Source organism: Pelodiscus sinensis, chromosome 12 (genome assembly GCF_052426305.1).
Source record: "Pelodiscus sinensis isolate ZL-2025 chromosome 12, ASM5242630v1, whole genome shotgun sequence".
Lineage (NCBI taxonomy): Eukaryota > Metazoa > Chordata > Testudines > Trionychidae > Pelodiscus > Pelodiscus sinensis.
In genome coordinates, this window is record NC_143063.1 from 45,534,320 (window position 1) to 45,547,500 (window position 13,181).

The 13,181-nt window shown below is 63.2% G+C and overlaps 1 protein-coding gene across 9 annotated transcripts in view; it reads right to left on the bottom strand.

Annotated features, from left to right (window-relative positions):
• The window catches only part of GSE1 (Gse1 coiled-coil protein), a 342,537-nt gene that overhangs the window by 49,484 nt on the left and 279,872 nt on the right, over positions 1 to 13,181 (bottom strand). For 8 of the 9 annotated variants that reach the window (XM_075939940.2, XM_075939941.2, XM_089781531.1 and 5 more), the window contains exon 3: positions 1,885 to 2,103. The exons of the other annotated variant lie outside the window; for it this stretch is intronic. In XM_075939940.2, coding sequence (XP_075796055.2) covers positions 1,885 to 2,103 — 219 coding nt within the window. The remainder of the gene's footprint in view (positions 1 to 1,884; positions 2,104 to 13,181) is intronic. 9 annotated transcript variants of the gene reach the window in all.

Below are 13,181 nucleotides of genomic sequence, written 5' to 3' on the forward strand. Positions count from 1 at the left end.
GGCTTGGCACGGCTTGACAAGGGTCCTGCTCCCCAGCCGGCCGGCCCGGAGATAGCTGCCCAGCGGGGGCAGGAGGGGCGCCCAGGCCTGCTGCGCACCCCCCCCCCAGGGCACCAGGGTGGCTCCCGCAGAGCCAGCTGGGTGAGGTCTGGAAAATAACCTCCTCTCCGGTGCCAGCTCCCCTCCCCCGCAGAGCCGGGATCCAGGGAAAGCTCGGGCGGCAGGGGAAACAGGCTGGCACGGAGACAAGCAAACAGGCCCCAGCAGGAGCCGCCTGGGCTGGCGTGAGAGGTGGGCCCCAGGCCTGGGGAGGGGTGGCAGCTGGGGCGTGGCGACGTGGCACTCAGCCCGGCCTCGCTCCGTGGGCGAGGGGTGCGGACAAGCTGCTGGGCTAGCTTCTTCCGTTCGGGTGGGGAGGGGGCAGCATTTCGGGGCTGGCACGGCACGGCGGTCCCATTGGCCTCGCTGGGGCAGCGCGGTGCCACGCCAGGGCACCCCCCGGGAACATGGCTGCCTGCGCCGTGGCTTGCCCGAGGCCCCTGCTCCTGCCCCCCGGTGCCGTGGTGAGGGAAAGCCACCTGGGAGCACAGGCCCCGTGGCCCCCCGTGGCGCAGCCAGAAGGGGGGGGGGCAGGCAACGGGGCCGGGGACAGCAGGCGGGGGAGGGATCTGGGTTCTGCTGTCTGCTCTAGACGGCAGATGCTGCTTTGAGAGTGGAGCCTCCCGCAGAGCAGAGTCATCTGTGCATGACGAGCGGGAACAGCAGCCACGGCTCCCCCTGCACCTTCTCTTCACAGCTGGGATCGGAGCGCCCGCCCGCCCAAGGCCTGAGCTCCGAGTGCTTCCCCAGGACTGACCCCCCCCCCAGATGGCTGGCCCCCGCCGCTAAATTTAAGTGGCGGGTGGGGCAGGTAATAGGGTGCATGGCAGCTGCTGCAGCCTGAGCTGGCCTTTCAATGATGGGGACGCGCCCAGAAGCTAGGGTGATGGGCAGTAACTCCTTTCTCTCCCACTGCATTGCTGACCTAGCTGACACGGCGGATCCCTGTGCAGTAGCTGCAGGCCCGAGGGGCGAGGGAGCATAGGGGCCCTCTCCCCCAGAGACTCTGAGATGCGTGCTGTACCTAGGTTAATCCCGGCAAGTAACATTCTGCCCACCCAGAATCCCCCTTCAACTTCAGCCAGACCAGCGTTTCCGCCCCTCATCCCACAAGACTGCACGGCGTGCTGCTGCGGGCCGTTACACAGCTGCTGCCCTCCGTCCCAGAGATGGCTGCATCTCCTGTACAAAACAGTCGCCGCACTCCACCCCAGAGGCAGCTGCATCGCAGCCTGGGGTAGACAACCTCTGTGTAAAAAACGGCTGCATTTCCCACCGGCGGGGACTGCACGAGGAGGGGGTGGGAGGAGGAATCCTTGTGCAACCGCTGCCTTATTCCGCTCCACTGGTGGCTGCATTTCAGTCACGGGTAAGTGGCCCCTATGTAAACAGCAGTTATATCCCACCCCAGAGACGGCTGCATTTCAGCACAGGGTGATACGATCCCTTTACAGCCCTTATCTTAGCCTCACTGGGAGCAGGGCACTGGGAGTCTTAATTCAGGGCTCTGAGATCCGGGGGCAAAAGAGGCTAGAGAGGAGTAACGCCACCACCACGTGCCACGACTGATTCCCCCGCGGCGGGTGCTGTGCTTGGCACTGGAGAGGGAAATCCCTTCCTGTCCCCCACTCGCCTGTGCCCTGAAGCCTGAGGGTTGCCTCAAGTAAGGTGCTGCAAGCGCCTGGGGTCAGCTCCGGCCCCAGCCGCCCTCCGGCCCTGGTGCGCTCTGTCTTAGGCACCCCCCCGCCCCCGGGAGTCATTTCATTCTCCCGGCTCCTGGCTTACCTCTGGGTTCCTCTGCCTGCTTGGCCAGTTTGCGCAGGGCGGCGGCGAAGCTGGAAGAGGGCGCGGGCGGGACGGACAAGGAGCTGTTGCCCGCCGGGCTGCCATTGGGCACCAGGGCGCCATTGAGAGGAGAAGGGGTGAGGGGGCTGACGGTGGCTGTGTTCCGGGTCGCTGTGGAGAGCATTCCTAGGGAAGGTGACTTTGGCTCATGGCTCATGCCTGAAACAAGGAAAAGAACAATCCAGGTCACCAGGAGCGAAGGCGTCAGGCACCCGAGAGTCGCTAAGCCCCGCCGGGACAGGGGGCAGCCTGGCCCGAAACTGGCCCCCAGGGCAGCCGCCCACCCTGGCCCCATGCAGGGCTGCCCAGCCGCAGGTCTCAGGGCGCGCTGCGAAGTCAGCCTCCCCTCTGCAGAGGTGGCGGCGAGGGCAGGGAAGGGGACGGGACTGCCCCAAAGGCAATCGGAATTGAAGCCATGTCTCCCAGCTGCCCAATCTCCAGCCAGGCAGCCCCCGGCAGTTGGGGGGAGGAGGGGAGGGCTCTGCGAGTCTCCTTAAGGGAGCTGCCGACCCCTTTTTTGCAGGGAAGTTTCCCCGTGAGCTAGCCTGGCCTCAGCTGCAGAGGCCCCTGCGCACGCCCCCAGCTCAGTCTAACTGTGTTCGACCACCACAGCTCACCATGCACCTGGGCCGTCTGCCTCCCCGTCTCTCCGGGCGCGTCTCCCACTTGTGTTACCCTCCCCACGCCCCGCTCCGGAGGGGCAGGCCGCCCCGTCTGACAGAGACGACAGCCCCATGGCCCCTTAGCTTCCTAACTTCCATGGCAACGTTCCCCTGGCAGCTCAGTCCCCCCCCCTCTGTGCTCCACCCCCCGGACTGTCCCTTCCACTCCTGCAGAACCCCCCCAAGCTCCCTCAAGTCACCAGAGCCCCAGCTCCAAAAGGACCCTCCCGCCACACCGAGCCCAGCAAGGCCCAGCTCACCACGCGCCTGACGCGCCCCCGCCCGCCCCCTCCGGTGGAAACCCGTCCCAAAAGAGTCCAGGGTCCAAGGAAAGCAAGAGGAGACGGAGGCGCGGCCCTGCCCCAAGGGGAGGCTGGGGGCCAGACCCCAACCAGGACTGTCTCAGGAGGCTCGGGCAGCCCCGATCTGAGCGAGGATCTGGTCAGAAAGGCGCCTTTGGACTTTCGGGCCTGTTCCCGAAATCGCCATTACGGGGGGGGGAGGGGGGGGGAGATCCAAGGTGACACAAAATAGCTCGCCGGACCTCTGATTTTGCCGCCCCACTAGAATCCGCAAGATCGGACCCTGCGGGAGCAACCAGGCCTCCCCCTTTCCCAACCCAAGAGGATTTCAGCCCACAGCAAGAAAGTCTTTGAAACCCTCCCGATGGGACCGGCCGCCCCTCGGCCTGTGGAGTCGCGCGGCCCCTCCTGTCCCCTCCGCCACACGGCCCCGACCAGAGAGGCAGGCCCAGACCCATGAATCAAATGCCCCACACCCAGGGTGGCCGGCCCCCTGCCCGGGAAAGGAGGGGAGAAGCAAAGAGCTTACAGCGCGTAGGCCGGCGGGTGGGTCCCGGCTTCCGTCAGCGGGGGCTGCCAGGCACCGGGGCTGGGGGGTTTCGTTTCCGCCGCCCACGGTGGATTCTCACGAAGGCGGCGCGCAGGGAAACCCCATTCTTCCCAGCCCGCGCGGGGAGCTTATCTAACAAAGCAGCGGCGCACAGGCACGGTTCCCACACCGCACAGGCTGCCGCTCTCGGCCGAACAGCTGCCGCGCAGTCACATGGCCCCAGCTGATCTGGACTAGCCAGGGCGGCTTTTAGATAACAGGGGTGTTTTGTCAGCGCGGCGCCCAGCAGCAGGCTCCACTGAGCGTGTCTGGAGCAGCATCGATCCAGGCGTCTGACCCCTCCGCGTCCTCCGCGCCGTGGCGCAAGGCCGGCGTGGGGGAGAGCGCGAGAGGGAGCCGGCTGAGCTGCTGCGCTGCCCCAGGGACACCCGAGGGCTGAGCGAGCATTAGCGCGAGCGGCACAGAGGACTGCCCAGCCGGATGCAGGAGTGAGGGGGGGCTCTTAGCTGTAGCCTCGCAGCTGCTGCCCGGAGCAGAGCGCTGGGAGAGGCCACCCCGTGGGGCTGGCGGGCCTCTGCCCGGATGAGCTGGGAGTCCATTGCCCGCCCCCATCACTTTGCTCCGGGCTTCTGGCTCAGCTGGGAATGCATGGACTCCAACACAGCCTGGGGACGAGGGGGAGTCCTGGTGCTAGGCGGTTCTGCCGATGCCCCTCAATCCCGACCCGCAGCACTTCTGCGGGGACAGGCCCGGCCGGACCCTGGCACAGGAGCGCAGGCAGCACGGCGGCGAGAGGACGGGAGTTGTCCCCGACTCGGCAAGCCTCTGGGACGCTGAGCAGCCAGGCTCCGGGGCGTGAACGCCAATCACCGGGACGAGGGAGCCCAGAGAACCCGGCAACCCCAGGCAGGAATGGGAGCCGGCCCCACCTCCTAGCACATCCCACACGCAGTCTGGCGAGGCCTGGCCCAGCGCCTCTCCCCACTCCACGCAGTCCCCCGGCCACCCCGGAGGCTCCCCCGTGCGCAGGTCGGACGGGTCCGTCTCCATGGCAGTCTGGCCGAGGCCTGGTGCCGTGTGGCAGCCCAGCCGGCCAGGGGCGAGCACCCCAGGCTCTGTGACCCGTGAAACGCCGGAGCTTGCGCCGTTCGGCCCTTCCTTGCGCCGTGCGCAAAACAGCCTCGCCAGACAGGAGGGCTCGTCCTCCCCACAGGGCTCCGGCCTGGCAAACCAGGCTGCCTTTTGCCAGCAGACCCCGTGTCTCGGAGCAGGCGGGCTGAGGGGGCCGGAGCCCTCTATAACCCCGATTCCTTTTCTCCAGCAGGCTCACTGGCCACGGGAGCAAGAGGCGTGTCAATGGCAAAGTGCTAACCCGCCAGGCCGGAGAGCCTCCTCCGGGACTGCCACGTGCTCCCCCTGGCGCATGCGCACACACACACACACACACATACACCCCTTTTCCTGCACCCTCACCCCCTGCCGCGCCCGCCCCATGCGACGGCGCCCCGCTGCGAGCAGGGCTCCCGGCACGGCGCCACGCAGAGGGGCCTGCGTCTGCGTTCAAAAAGGGAGGCTGCAGAAGGCAAGAGCTAGCGCAGGAGCAGCTGCGGCACGTCCGTGGCGAGCAGGGAGCGCGAGCAGCCCGATTCCCGGGGAAGATGGAAGGGGAGGGCGGCGGTTCTGGAGTGTCACTCAGTATTTATTAATCTTTGGCCCCGGTGGCCTCGAGAGACGCCCGGCGAGCCCGCGCACTCAGCCTCTCCCCTCGCCTCTGCCCTTATTATACAGGCATTTATTAACTTCCGCGCTCTCAGCCATTGACTGGAGCCTTGTCTACATGATGGGCTCATGTAAATTCATTATCCTAACAGCCGGGAATCAACCCCTGCGCGGGAAAGGGGGCTGACGGAGGGGGGCTGCACGCGCCAGGCACCGAGGCCCCCTGCAGCTCCTAGAGCCCAGGAATCTGCCCATCTCCAGCGCTGGGAACCTCCCCAGCGCCACCTCCCCAGCCGGGCCACCTTCACACAGGTGCTGCCAGGGATCGTGAGGCCTCGTGATGACTCAGACGCCTCCCTGGGCCACGCCACAAGCTCCCCTTGGCAGGGCACTTTGAGGCCTGCGCACAGGCCGGCTCCTGCTGCCACACCCCTCCTGCACGCCCGGAGCCGGGGCGGGTTAATCAGTAGCTCCCCCATTCACACACCCTGCCGCACCAGCTGTCCCAGGCACCCGCCGATAGAGAGCCAGCCTCTTCTCCTCCATTCAGTAAGGCATCTGTATCCCGCTGCACCCCCCTGCCCAATAAATGGCTCAAGAAGCATTACTAATCAGTCCTCTGCCTGCCTCCTGCCGATTTCATAATTACTCCTTCCTTTCATCCCCGGCTCCGCACAGACACCAGACCCCGGGCCTGCTGCCTCGCTGCTCTGTAATTACAAGCTAATAGCCTCGATGAATTTTCTGCTGGGGCCCAGTTCAAGCACCAGTCCCACCCCCTTCCCCCTTGACGCCTCCCCCCCTTGGGGTAATTACACCCTGGAATGCCGGGCGCAGCAGGCCTCCGCATTTCCTCACAGGCACGCCCTGGCTGCCTGAATTCCCTAATCACCCCTCTCGGTAATTCTTCATTACCAGGGAAAGAAATGTTTGTGAACAAATAAAGGACGCCCCAGAGCTGGGTGCATTGGGCCTTCCCCACCCCTGCAAGGTTAGCCTCCATGCGCCGCCCTGCGCCAGAACAGCATCATCCCCTTCCAGCAGAGGGCAGCAGGATGGACAGACAGACACATAGAGCTGGTATCATCCCCCTCCAGCAGGGGGCAGCAGGATGGACGGACCGACAGAGCAGGGCTCATCTCCTCCAGCGGGGGGCAGCAGGACAGACGGACAGACACAGAGCAGGGCTCATCTCCTCCAGTGGGGGGCAGCAGGACAGATGGACAGACACAGAGCAGGGCTCATCTCCTCCAGCAGGGGGCAGCAGGACAGACGGACAGACAGAGCAGGGCTCATCTCCTCCAGCGGGGGGCAGCAGGACAGACGGACAGACACAGAGCAGGGCTCATCTCCTCCAGCGGGGGGCAGCAGGACAGACGGACAGACAGAGCAGGGCTCATCTCCTCCAGCGGGGGGCAGCAGGACAGACGGACAGACACAGAGCAGGGCTCATCTCCTCCAGCGGGGGGCAGCAGGACAGACGGACAGACAGAGCAGGGCTCATCTCCTCCAGCGGGGGGCAGCAGGACAGACGGACAGACACAGAGCAGGGCTCATCTCCTCCAGCGGGGGGCAGCAGGACAGACGGACAGACAGAGCAGGGCTCATCTCCTCCAGCGGGGGCCGCGGGACACATGCACAGCATGTGATGCTCAGCTGAGCGCCGAGGCTGCATAACGCATTCATTCTTGCCATGGCCTTCGGCGTGTTCCTAGCTCCCTGGCCCAGTGGGGGGATGGGAGGGAGGTGAATGGCAGCGCTCTCATCCCACAGAGGCCTGGGGGCAGGAGAGGAAGGACAGAGTCCGGGGGCCGGAACAGAGCGCTCCAACCTGGACTGATTTCCACGGTTCAGTGTCTCGGAGGCACGGCCCCCGCAGCCGGAGCCAGGCTGCAACTCCAATGACCGAATGCCGTGCGGCTGCAGCTCTTCTCACGCACACTGGCCCAGGGGGATTCCCTCTGAACCGCGACCTGCTCACCCACCCCAGCCACCAGGAAACTCACCCTAGCACCCGTAACGTGGTGCAGCCGCCACGCGCGTTCCCCGGACAAAGCCGTGCTTACACCCCTCACCCCTGCCTCCGGACCACGTTACACCGGGTCAGAGCTGAGCTCAGCCAGGCCTTCCCCGGGAGCCACACCTGCTCTGGGCCTGGCCTGCTGGCCAAGTTGGGTCCCCCCGCTGCTCCATGGACACAGCCTTGTGCCCGATTTCCATCGGTGCACGTGGCTGCAGCGTGGCCCTACTTTGTGGCTGAGAAAACACTGGGAGGGAAGGGTCCCTCAGCCCGGCTCCCCTGGTTCCCCTGGCAGTCAGCGTGAAGCATGAAGAGCTACTCAGGCGCTGACCAGCACCCGCAGCAGGGCTCTGCCTGCTGCCCCCCACACATCTGCGCGACCCGACGCGGATCTGAGCACAGGGTATGCCAAGCGGCGCCGCACAAGCCCACCTGTGCTGCCCATTCATGCACGCAGCTCTTTGTACGTCCAGACACGCGGTGCTCTGCTCCCCGTGGGACGGACACTGACACATGGCGCGTACCGTGGCACCGGGTTGTTCCGCGCAAGCCAGAGAAGAGATCTTCCGAAAGAGAGCGTCCACACTGCCAAAGGGCATCGAAAAAGCCATCTGCTTTGTCGACAGAGCGTCCAGACTGAATGGACGCTCTCTCGCATGTAAGCTGTGGTTGCTACAGACGGAGTGACCACCAGAGCACCTGTGCTTTTTCCTCTTTCCTCTTCTTCTGAAAAACCTCCCTCTCCCCTGTCCACACAGGCCTTTTTCCGAAAGAGCTCTTTTGCAAAAAGGCTTCTTCCTCGTAGAATGAGGGTTACCAACGCCAGAAAAACCCCTCTGTTCTTCCGATTTTCTGGCGGAAGAACGTGCTTGCAGTGTGGATGTTCAAGTTTTGTCGCGAAAACGGCCGTTTTTCTGCAAAACTCCGTAGTGTGTAGACAGCCTGAGTTCACAAGGGTTTGCACGGCCCTGAGCGTGCGCCTCCCAAGTGCTGCGGGTTTTGCACGGGGTTTGGCTGGCACACGCCAGTGGGTGTGGCTCGCACGCGCTCATGGCCTCTACCCCAGGGTCAGCTGGGGCCTCAGGTTTTTCAGAGCCCCCCTACCCTCCACTGCGCCACCAGGGGCAGCCCTGGAGTGTCCTGCTGTGAGGGGCCGGTCCCTTCACGAATCACTTATTTCCACGGCGATCCCAGCGCTGGGGCTGGAAATGCTTCAGACCCCAGCTCGGCACCACGAGCGCTCGGAGATCCGCCACCCACTCACCAAACTGCAGCCCCTAGCCCGCTCCACAGCAGGGCTGCACCGCCGCATTTCCCCCTCCTCCACCGAGTGGGGCCAGGGAGTTCTCCGGAGGGGATTTCTCTGCAAAAGATGCCCAGAGACGCCGTGGCCCTGAGCGCCCCCATGGCATGCAACCCATCCGTTGAGGGGCTCTATCAGATAAACTTGTGCCTCAGCCCTCGTGCCACTCCTCCCACGTGGCGGTGCAAGAGGAGAGCCGTGGGGCTGACTTCACGAGGTGCCTGCCCCCTTAAGACAGGACCGACAGGAGATCAACTCCTTTCCTTGCCAGCAGGAGCAGGGGAGATGGAAAGGGGCTCCCTTTTGGGGACTAGCTATGACAAGGGGAGGGGGTGGCTGGATCTATAGGTCTCACAAAGCCCTGAGAACAACCACGGGGGAGTGACAAGGGGAGCCCTTTGGGCAGGCCAAGTTTCTCTCTGGGGTTATCTCCCCTTTAATGAACAATAGTTTGGCCTCCAGCCTGAGCCACAAGCGGCTAAAAGTGGCATCAAATATTCAAGAGAGAGCATTTGGTGTTAAGAAACGAGGGCAGAGCAGGCAATGAGACAACAGCCAGGCCCCAGGGGAGGGGAGAAGTCAGCTCTGCTTAGCTCTCCCTTTCCCCAGCCACAAACTCATCTGCAGAGACCAGCCGGGGGATAAGGCCAAGAGCATCAGCAGAGACCTCCCTCTGTGCCTTGTGGAGGACGGGGCGCAGGCCTGCATGGCTGCCTGGGCCTGTGGGTGTCTCACACACTCCTGGGCCTCCCGGATCTGGAGTGTAACTGCTGGACGGCTGGGATTAGCAACGAGAGTGACCTTGCAACGCCACCCAGGGGAGTGAGAAAGTCCGGCCACGAGCACGGCAGCCAAGCCCACCTCACCCCTAGTGTAGACGTGGCCAGGGCAACAGAAAAGTTCTCTCCGTCTGGAGGCCAATTACCTGGCAGAATCCCTCCCTCCCCTAGTGCCTGGCGTAGGAAGTGGCTACGCGACCGTGTGAAAACGGCAGCGCTGCAGCTGTAGACAGAGCTTCAGTCCAAGCCGGAGCTCAGGCCGGCAGGTGAGGGCCCAGATAAGGGTCTCGATCCAGGTTCTCAGGCCGGAAGGGACCACAATGATCTGACTTGCTGTGGGGTGGCCCTGGATGAATTCCTGCCTGAATCCAAGGGACCTTTCAGAAGAAACCATCCAGCCTGGACTTACAAATTGCAGGTGTGGGAGAACCCGCCACGGCCCCCATGAGCGGTGCTGCCGATTCGTGCCTCACGCTTACAGATCAGCACCGCCCGCCCATGCTGAATTTGGCTGGTTTCAATTTCCAGCCGCTGGCTCCTGTCAGACCTCATCTGCCCCGGTCAAACACCCACGATCAACAGTCGGCAGGTCCCTACAGTCGGCGACCAAGTCCCTCCCTCCCTGTCTCTGCGTCACACCAGACAGATCGAGCGCCCCAAATCAGTCATTACAAGGCAGGTTTGCAGCCCTCTCTGACCCCTCTCCAATGTATCTGCCTCTTTCCTGAGCTGTGGCCACCCGCGCTAGACACGATATTCCAGCAACAGCTGGACGAGGCCCAAATACAGAGGCGGGACGGTGTCCCCGCTGCTTGCAGCGATTCCCGTTTGCACATGCAAGGACCGGCACTGCCGGGCTGCCCGATGCAGCCCGTGTTTTCAGCCGCTTCGCGGGAGCAGTGTCATAACCAAGCGTGAACCAGTTCCGCCACTTGATCCCCAGCGACGCAGACACAGTCTAAAGAGTTCAAGGTCAGAAGTGTTCACACCACCGCTCTGGCTGGAGTCCAGCTCAGGCCAGGACATCTGGCCTGCCTAAATTCCTTCCCGGCAGTTCCAACCAGAGGCCGTATTCTTCTGCCCTTGGTGCCCAGGACTTCTGTGTAGTTGTCTCCACGGGACAACTGCCGTGCCCCACACCAGAGCTGGCTGCCTTTCAGCGAGGAGGCAACTTGAAGACAGGCGTTGCATACACCTGCGCTACATCACTTGTACCAGCTCTTGCGCCTGTACCAGCTGCAAAACTCCGTGCGCAGAGACCAGACTTATCTGGGTGCAGAAATTACACAGCAGGGATGAGGTAACACACTTGGAGCATCGCAGGGGAGAGACGCTTCAGAGGCAGGGCGGTGGACAGGGCAGATCGGAGGTGACAGGATGAAATGAGAACGAAGGTGAGTATCAGGAAATTCTTGACTGACGCCTCAGGCAATGCGAGGGACGCGGTGCCAGGTCCCAGCTCCAGACTTTAAAGCGATACCAAGAGCAGAGCAACACGCTGCAGGCAAATTCAGCACTAGCTCAACCAGAGGGGTCTACTAATTCTTCTGCAGCCCCACCCACTCATTTCTGGACCTTTGTTACGGAGCTGAGGTAAGATACACGGGGCTGGATACTGATCTCCCACCGGTGTAAATCCGGAGCAACTGGATTCACCTGCAAGACCAGAATCCGGCTCAGTAATTTTAACCCGTACTCCTGTGGCATAAGCCACTCCTTCAGAGGCGCTGGAGAAGTGGGTTTTGCCCAGGAAAGCTCATGATATTATATATATGTAACCCACACGCCGAGTGGGTGTGGTTCACTGTCCCATGTAGTGGCACTTAGACCACGTCCAGCGAGAGAGAAGATCAAGGGCGCTCTACAGCCTAAGCTAAGAGCCAGCTGGCTTTATAGCTCAAGCTGTAGCGGTTCCTACACTGAGGTCCCAGGTTCAAATCTGCCTGGTGGAGGTTACATGTGTATTTGTTAGTCCCTAAGGCGCCATGGAACTACTTGGTTTTAAAGTTACAGATGCACACGGCCGGCGGTCCCTCTGAGTAATTTTAACAGAGTTTGCCCTCAGTTCTTCAGGAACCAGCCAGCTCGCCTGGCACCCCCGTGCCGGATGGGATCAGGAGCGCATCCGGCCCCACCTGCTATTTCTGGGGTGACACAGTTGCCAGCGAGGGTTTGCCTGCAGGGCTCACACAGGGCTGGAGAGAGAAATGATCCTGAGGTAAACAGCCAAAGGGCCCCACGCAGCAGCCAGGGCTCGGGAGCAGTCCTACGGGGAAGGCCCAGCAGGAACGCTGTACATTAACCCCTAGACATGCTCCCTCCTGGATCCCAACGCACTTAAGCAGGGAGCCAGCCGGATTTGACAGGTGGGGAACAGAGTCCCAAAGAGGGGAGGGCCCGATTCCCAGAGGTACTGTGCATAGACGCCGATCTCAGGGGGAAATCAATGGGAGTGAGGGGCCTACAGAGCCCCCTGACCCCGGGTGTCAATCCTGGGCCCTCGCCCTGGACCCCAGCCCCAGCCCTGGGCTTTCTGGCCACGTGTGCAGGCTGTGTGCTGGGAGGGGGAGGGGGAGGGGGAGGGGGAGCGCTTCCTATGGCAACGGGCCGGATCGGGGCCCACCCGAGAGGCTGCGGGTTCACATCACGCCCTCGCACGGCGTGGGTCTCCCTCTCCCGGCGAGCCACGGGGCTGGGCTGACGGGACAGATCACTCAGTACTTCGCCGTGAGCTGTGCATTCCCTTGAAGCATCTGGGCACGTTCTCCTGGTCGTAACTCTGGGCTGAACCCCAGCCAGCCCCATCATCCGTCTGCTAGTCTGGCAGCCGCCCGGCCCCCGCTCCATCTCACTGGCACACCCGGGGTTTGGACCCTGTCCGGCGTGGCCCCGGGTTAGCCTCACAGGCGTCGCAGTTGCACGGGAGAGCACAAGCCCCCTGCGTTCAGCCAGCTCCGGGCAGGGACGAGCAGGTGTTTCCATTTCTACAGACGGCCCCCGCCACAGCCCGCGGTTCGAATCCCAGCACTGCCTGCTCAGCGCGCCAGACGACAGCCAGCCCCGGGAGAGCGGCGCCGCCTCAAGGAGGCTCTCCAGGGGCAAGCCACCTGCAGCGGAAGGCCCTGAAGGGGTGTGAAGAGCTCACTGCTTGTGCACGGGCTGAGCCTGCGGCTGCTGAGCCTGCAGGGCCGGGGAGCAGCTCGGTCATGGCCCAGCCCAGCTCCTGGGGTGCCCAAGAGAAGGGATTTCATTGGTCTGACACCCAGGGCAATGCCCCCTCTAATTGTTTCCATCCAGGCGCCAAATAAATTTTGTTATGCGCACCGAGGCGTGTGCAAATGTGCACCACCAGGGGAAACACAAACCCAGCTATTCAGTGGGTGGTACTGGAATCTCTCCGGAGGGACGGCACAAGCGCCCCTCTTACAGGGAACATTGGCTCATGGCGGGCCTGGGAGCCCGGATACTTGAGTCCCAACACTGATGATCTCTGAGATCTCAGGCTGAAATAGCCCCCAGGGCCGGGGAACAGTTTCAGATTCCATGAGGCTGGGCTGCAGGACAGCGCAGGAATGAGGGATTCGGGCTCGTGGCCTGGACCGTCAGAAGCAGCCAGCAGAGCAGGCTTGCCCAGTGGCGGAGGGAGCGTAGCAGCAGCAAAGCCCTGGCAGGGTTCCCAAGGCTACATGTGGGTTCGCAAGTTCCAGCCCTCCGTATGATCGTCCCCTTGATTGCCACCCAACTCACACGCAGCCGAGCAGCAGCATTCGCCAAAGGGGAAGGTCTCCTTGGGTCGCGCTGCACCGGCTAGCCAGGAGCTCAGCTCTGGGCCCTTGGGACCCTGCTACCCGGAAGCCAGGGGGAGATCTCTCTCGTCACCCCCAGAATGGGAACAGGCAGCA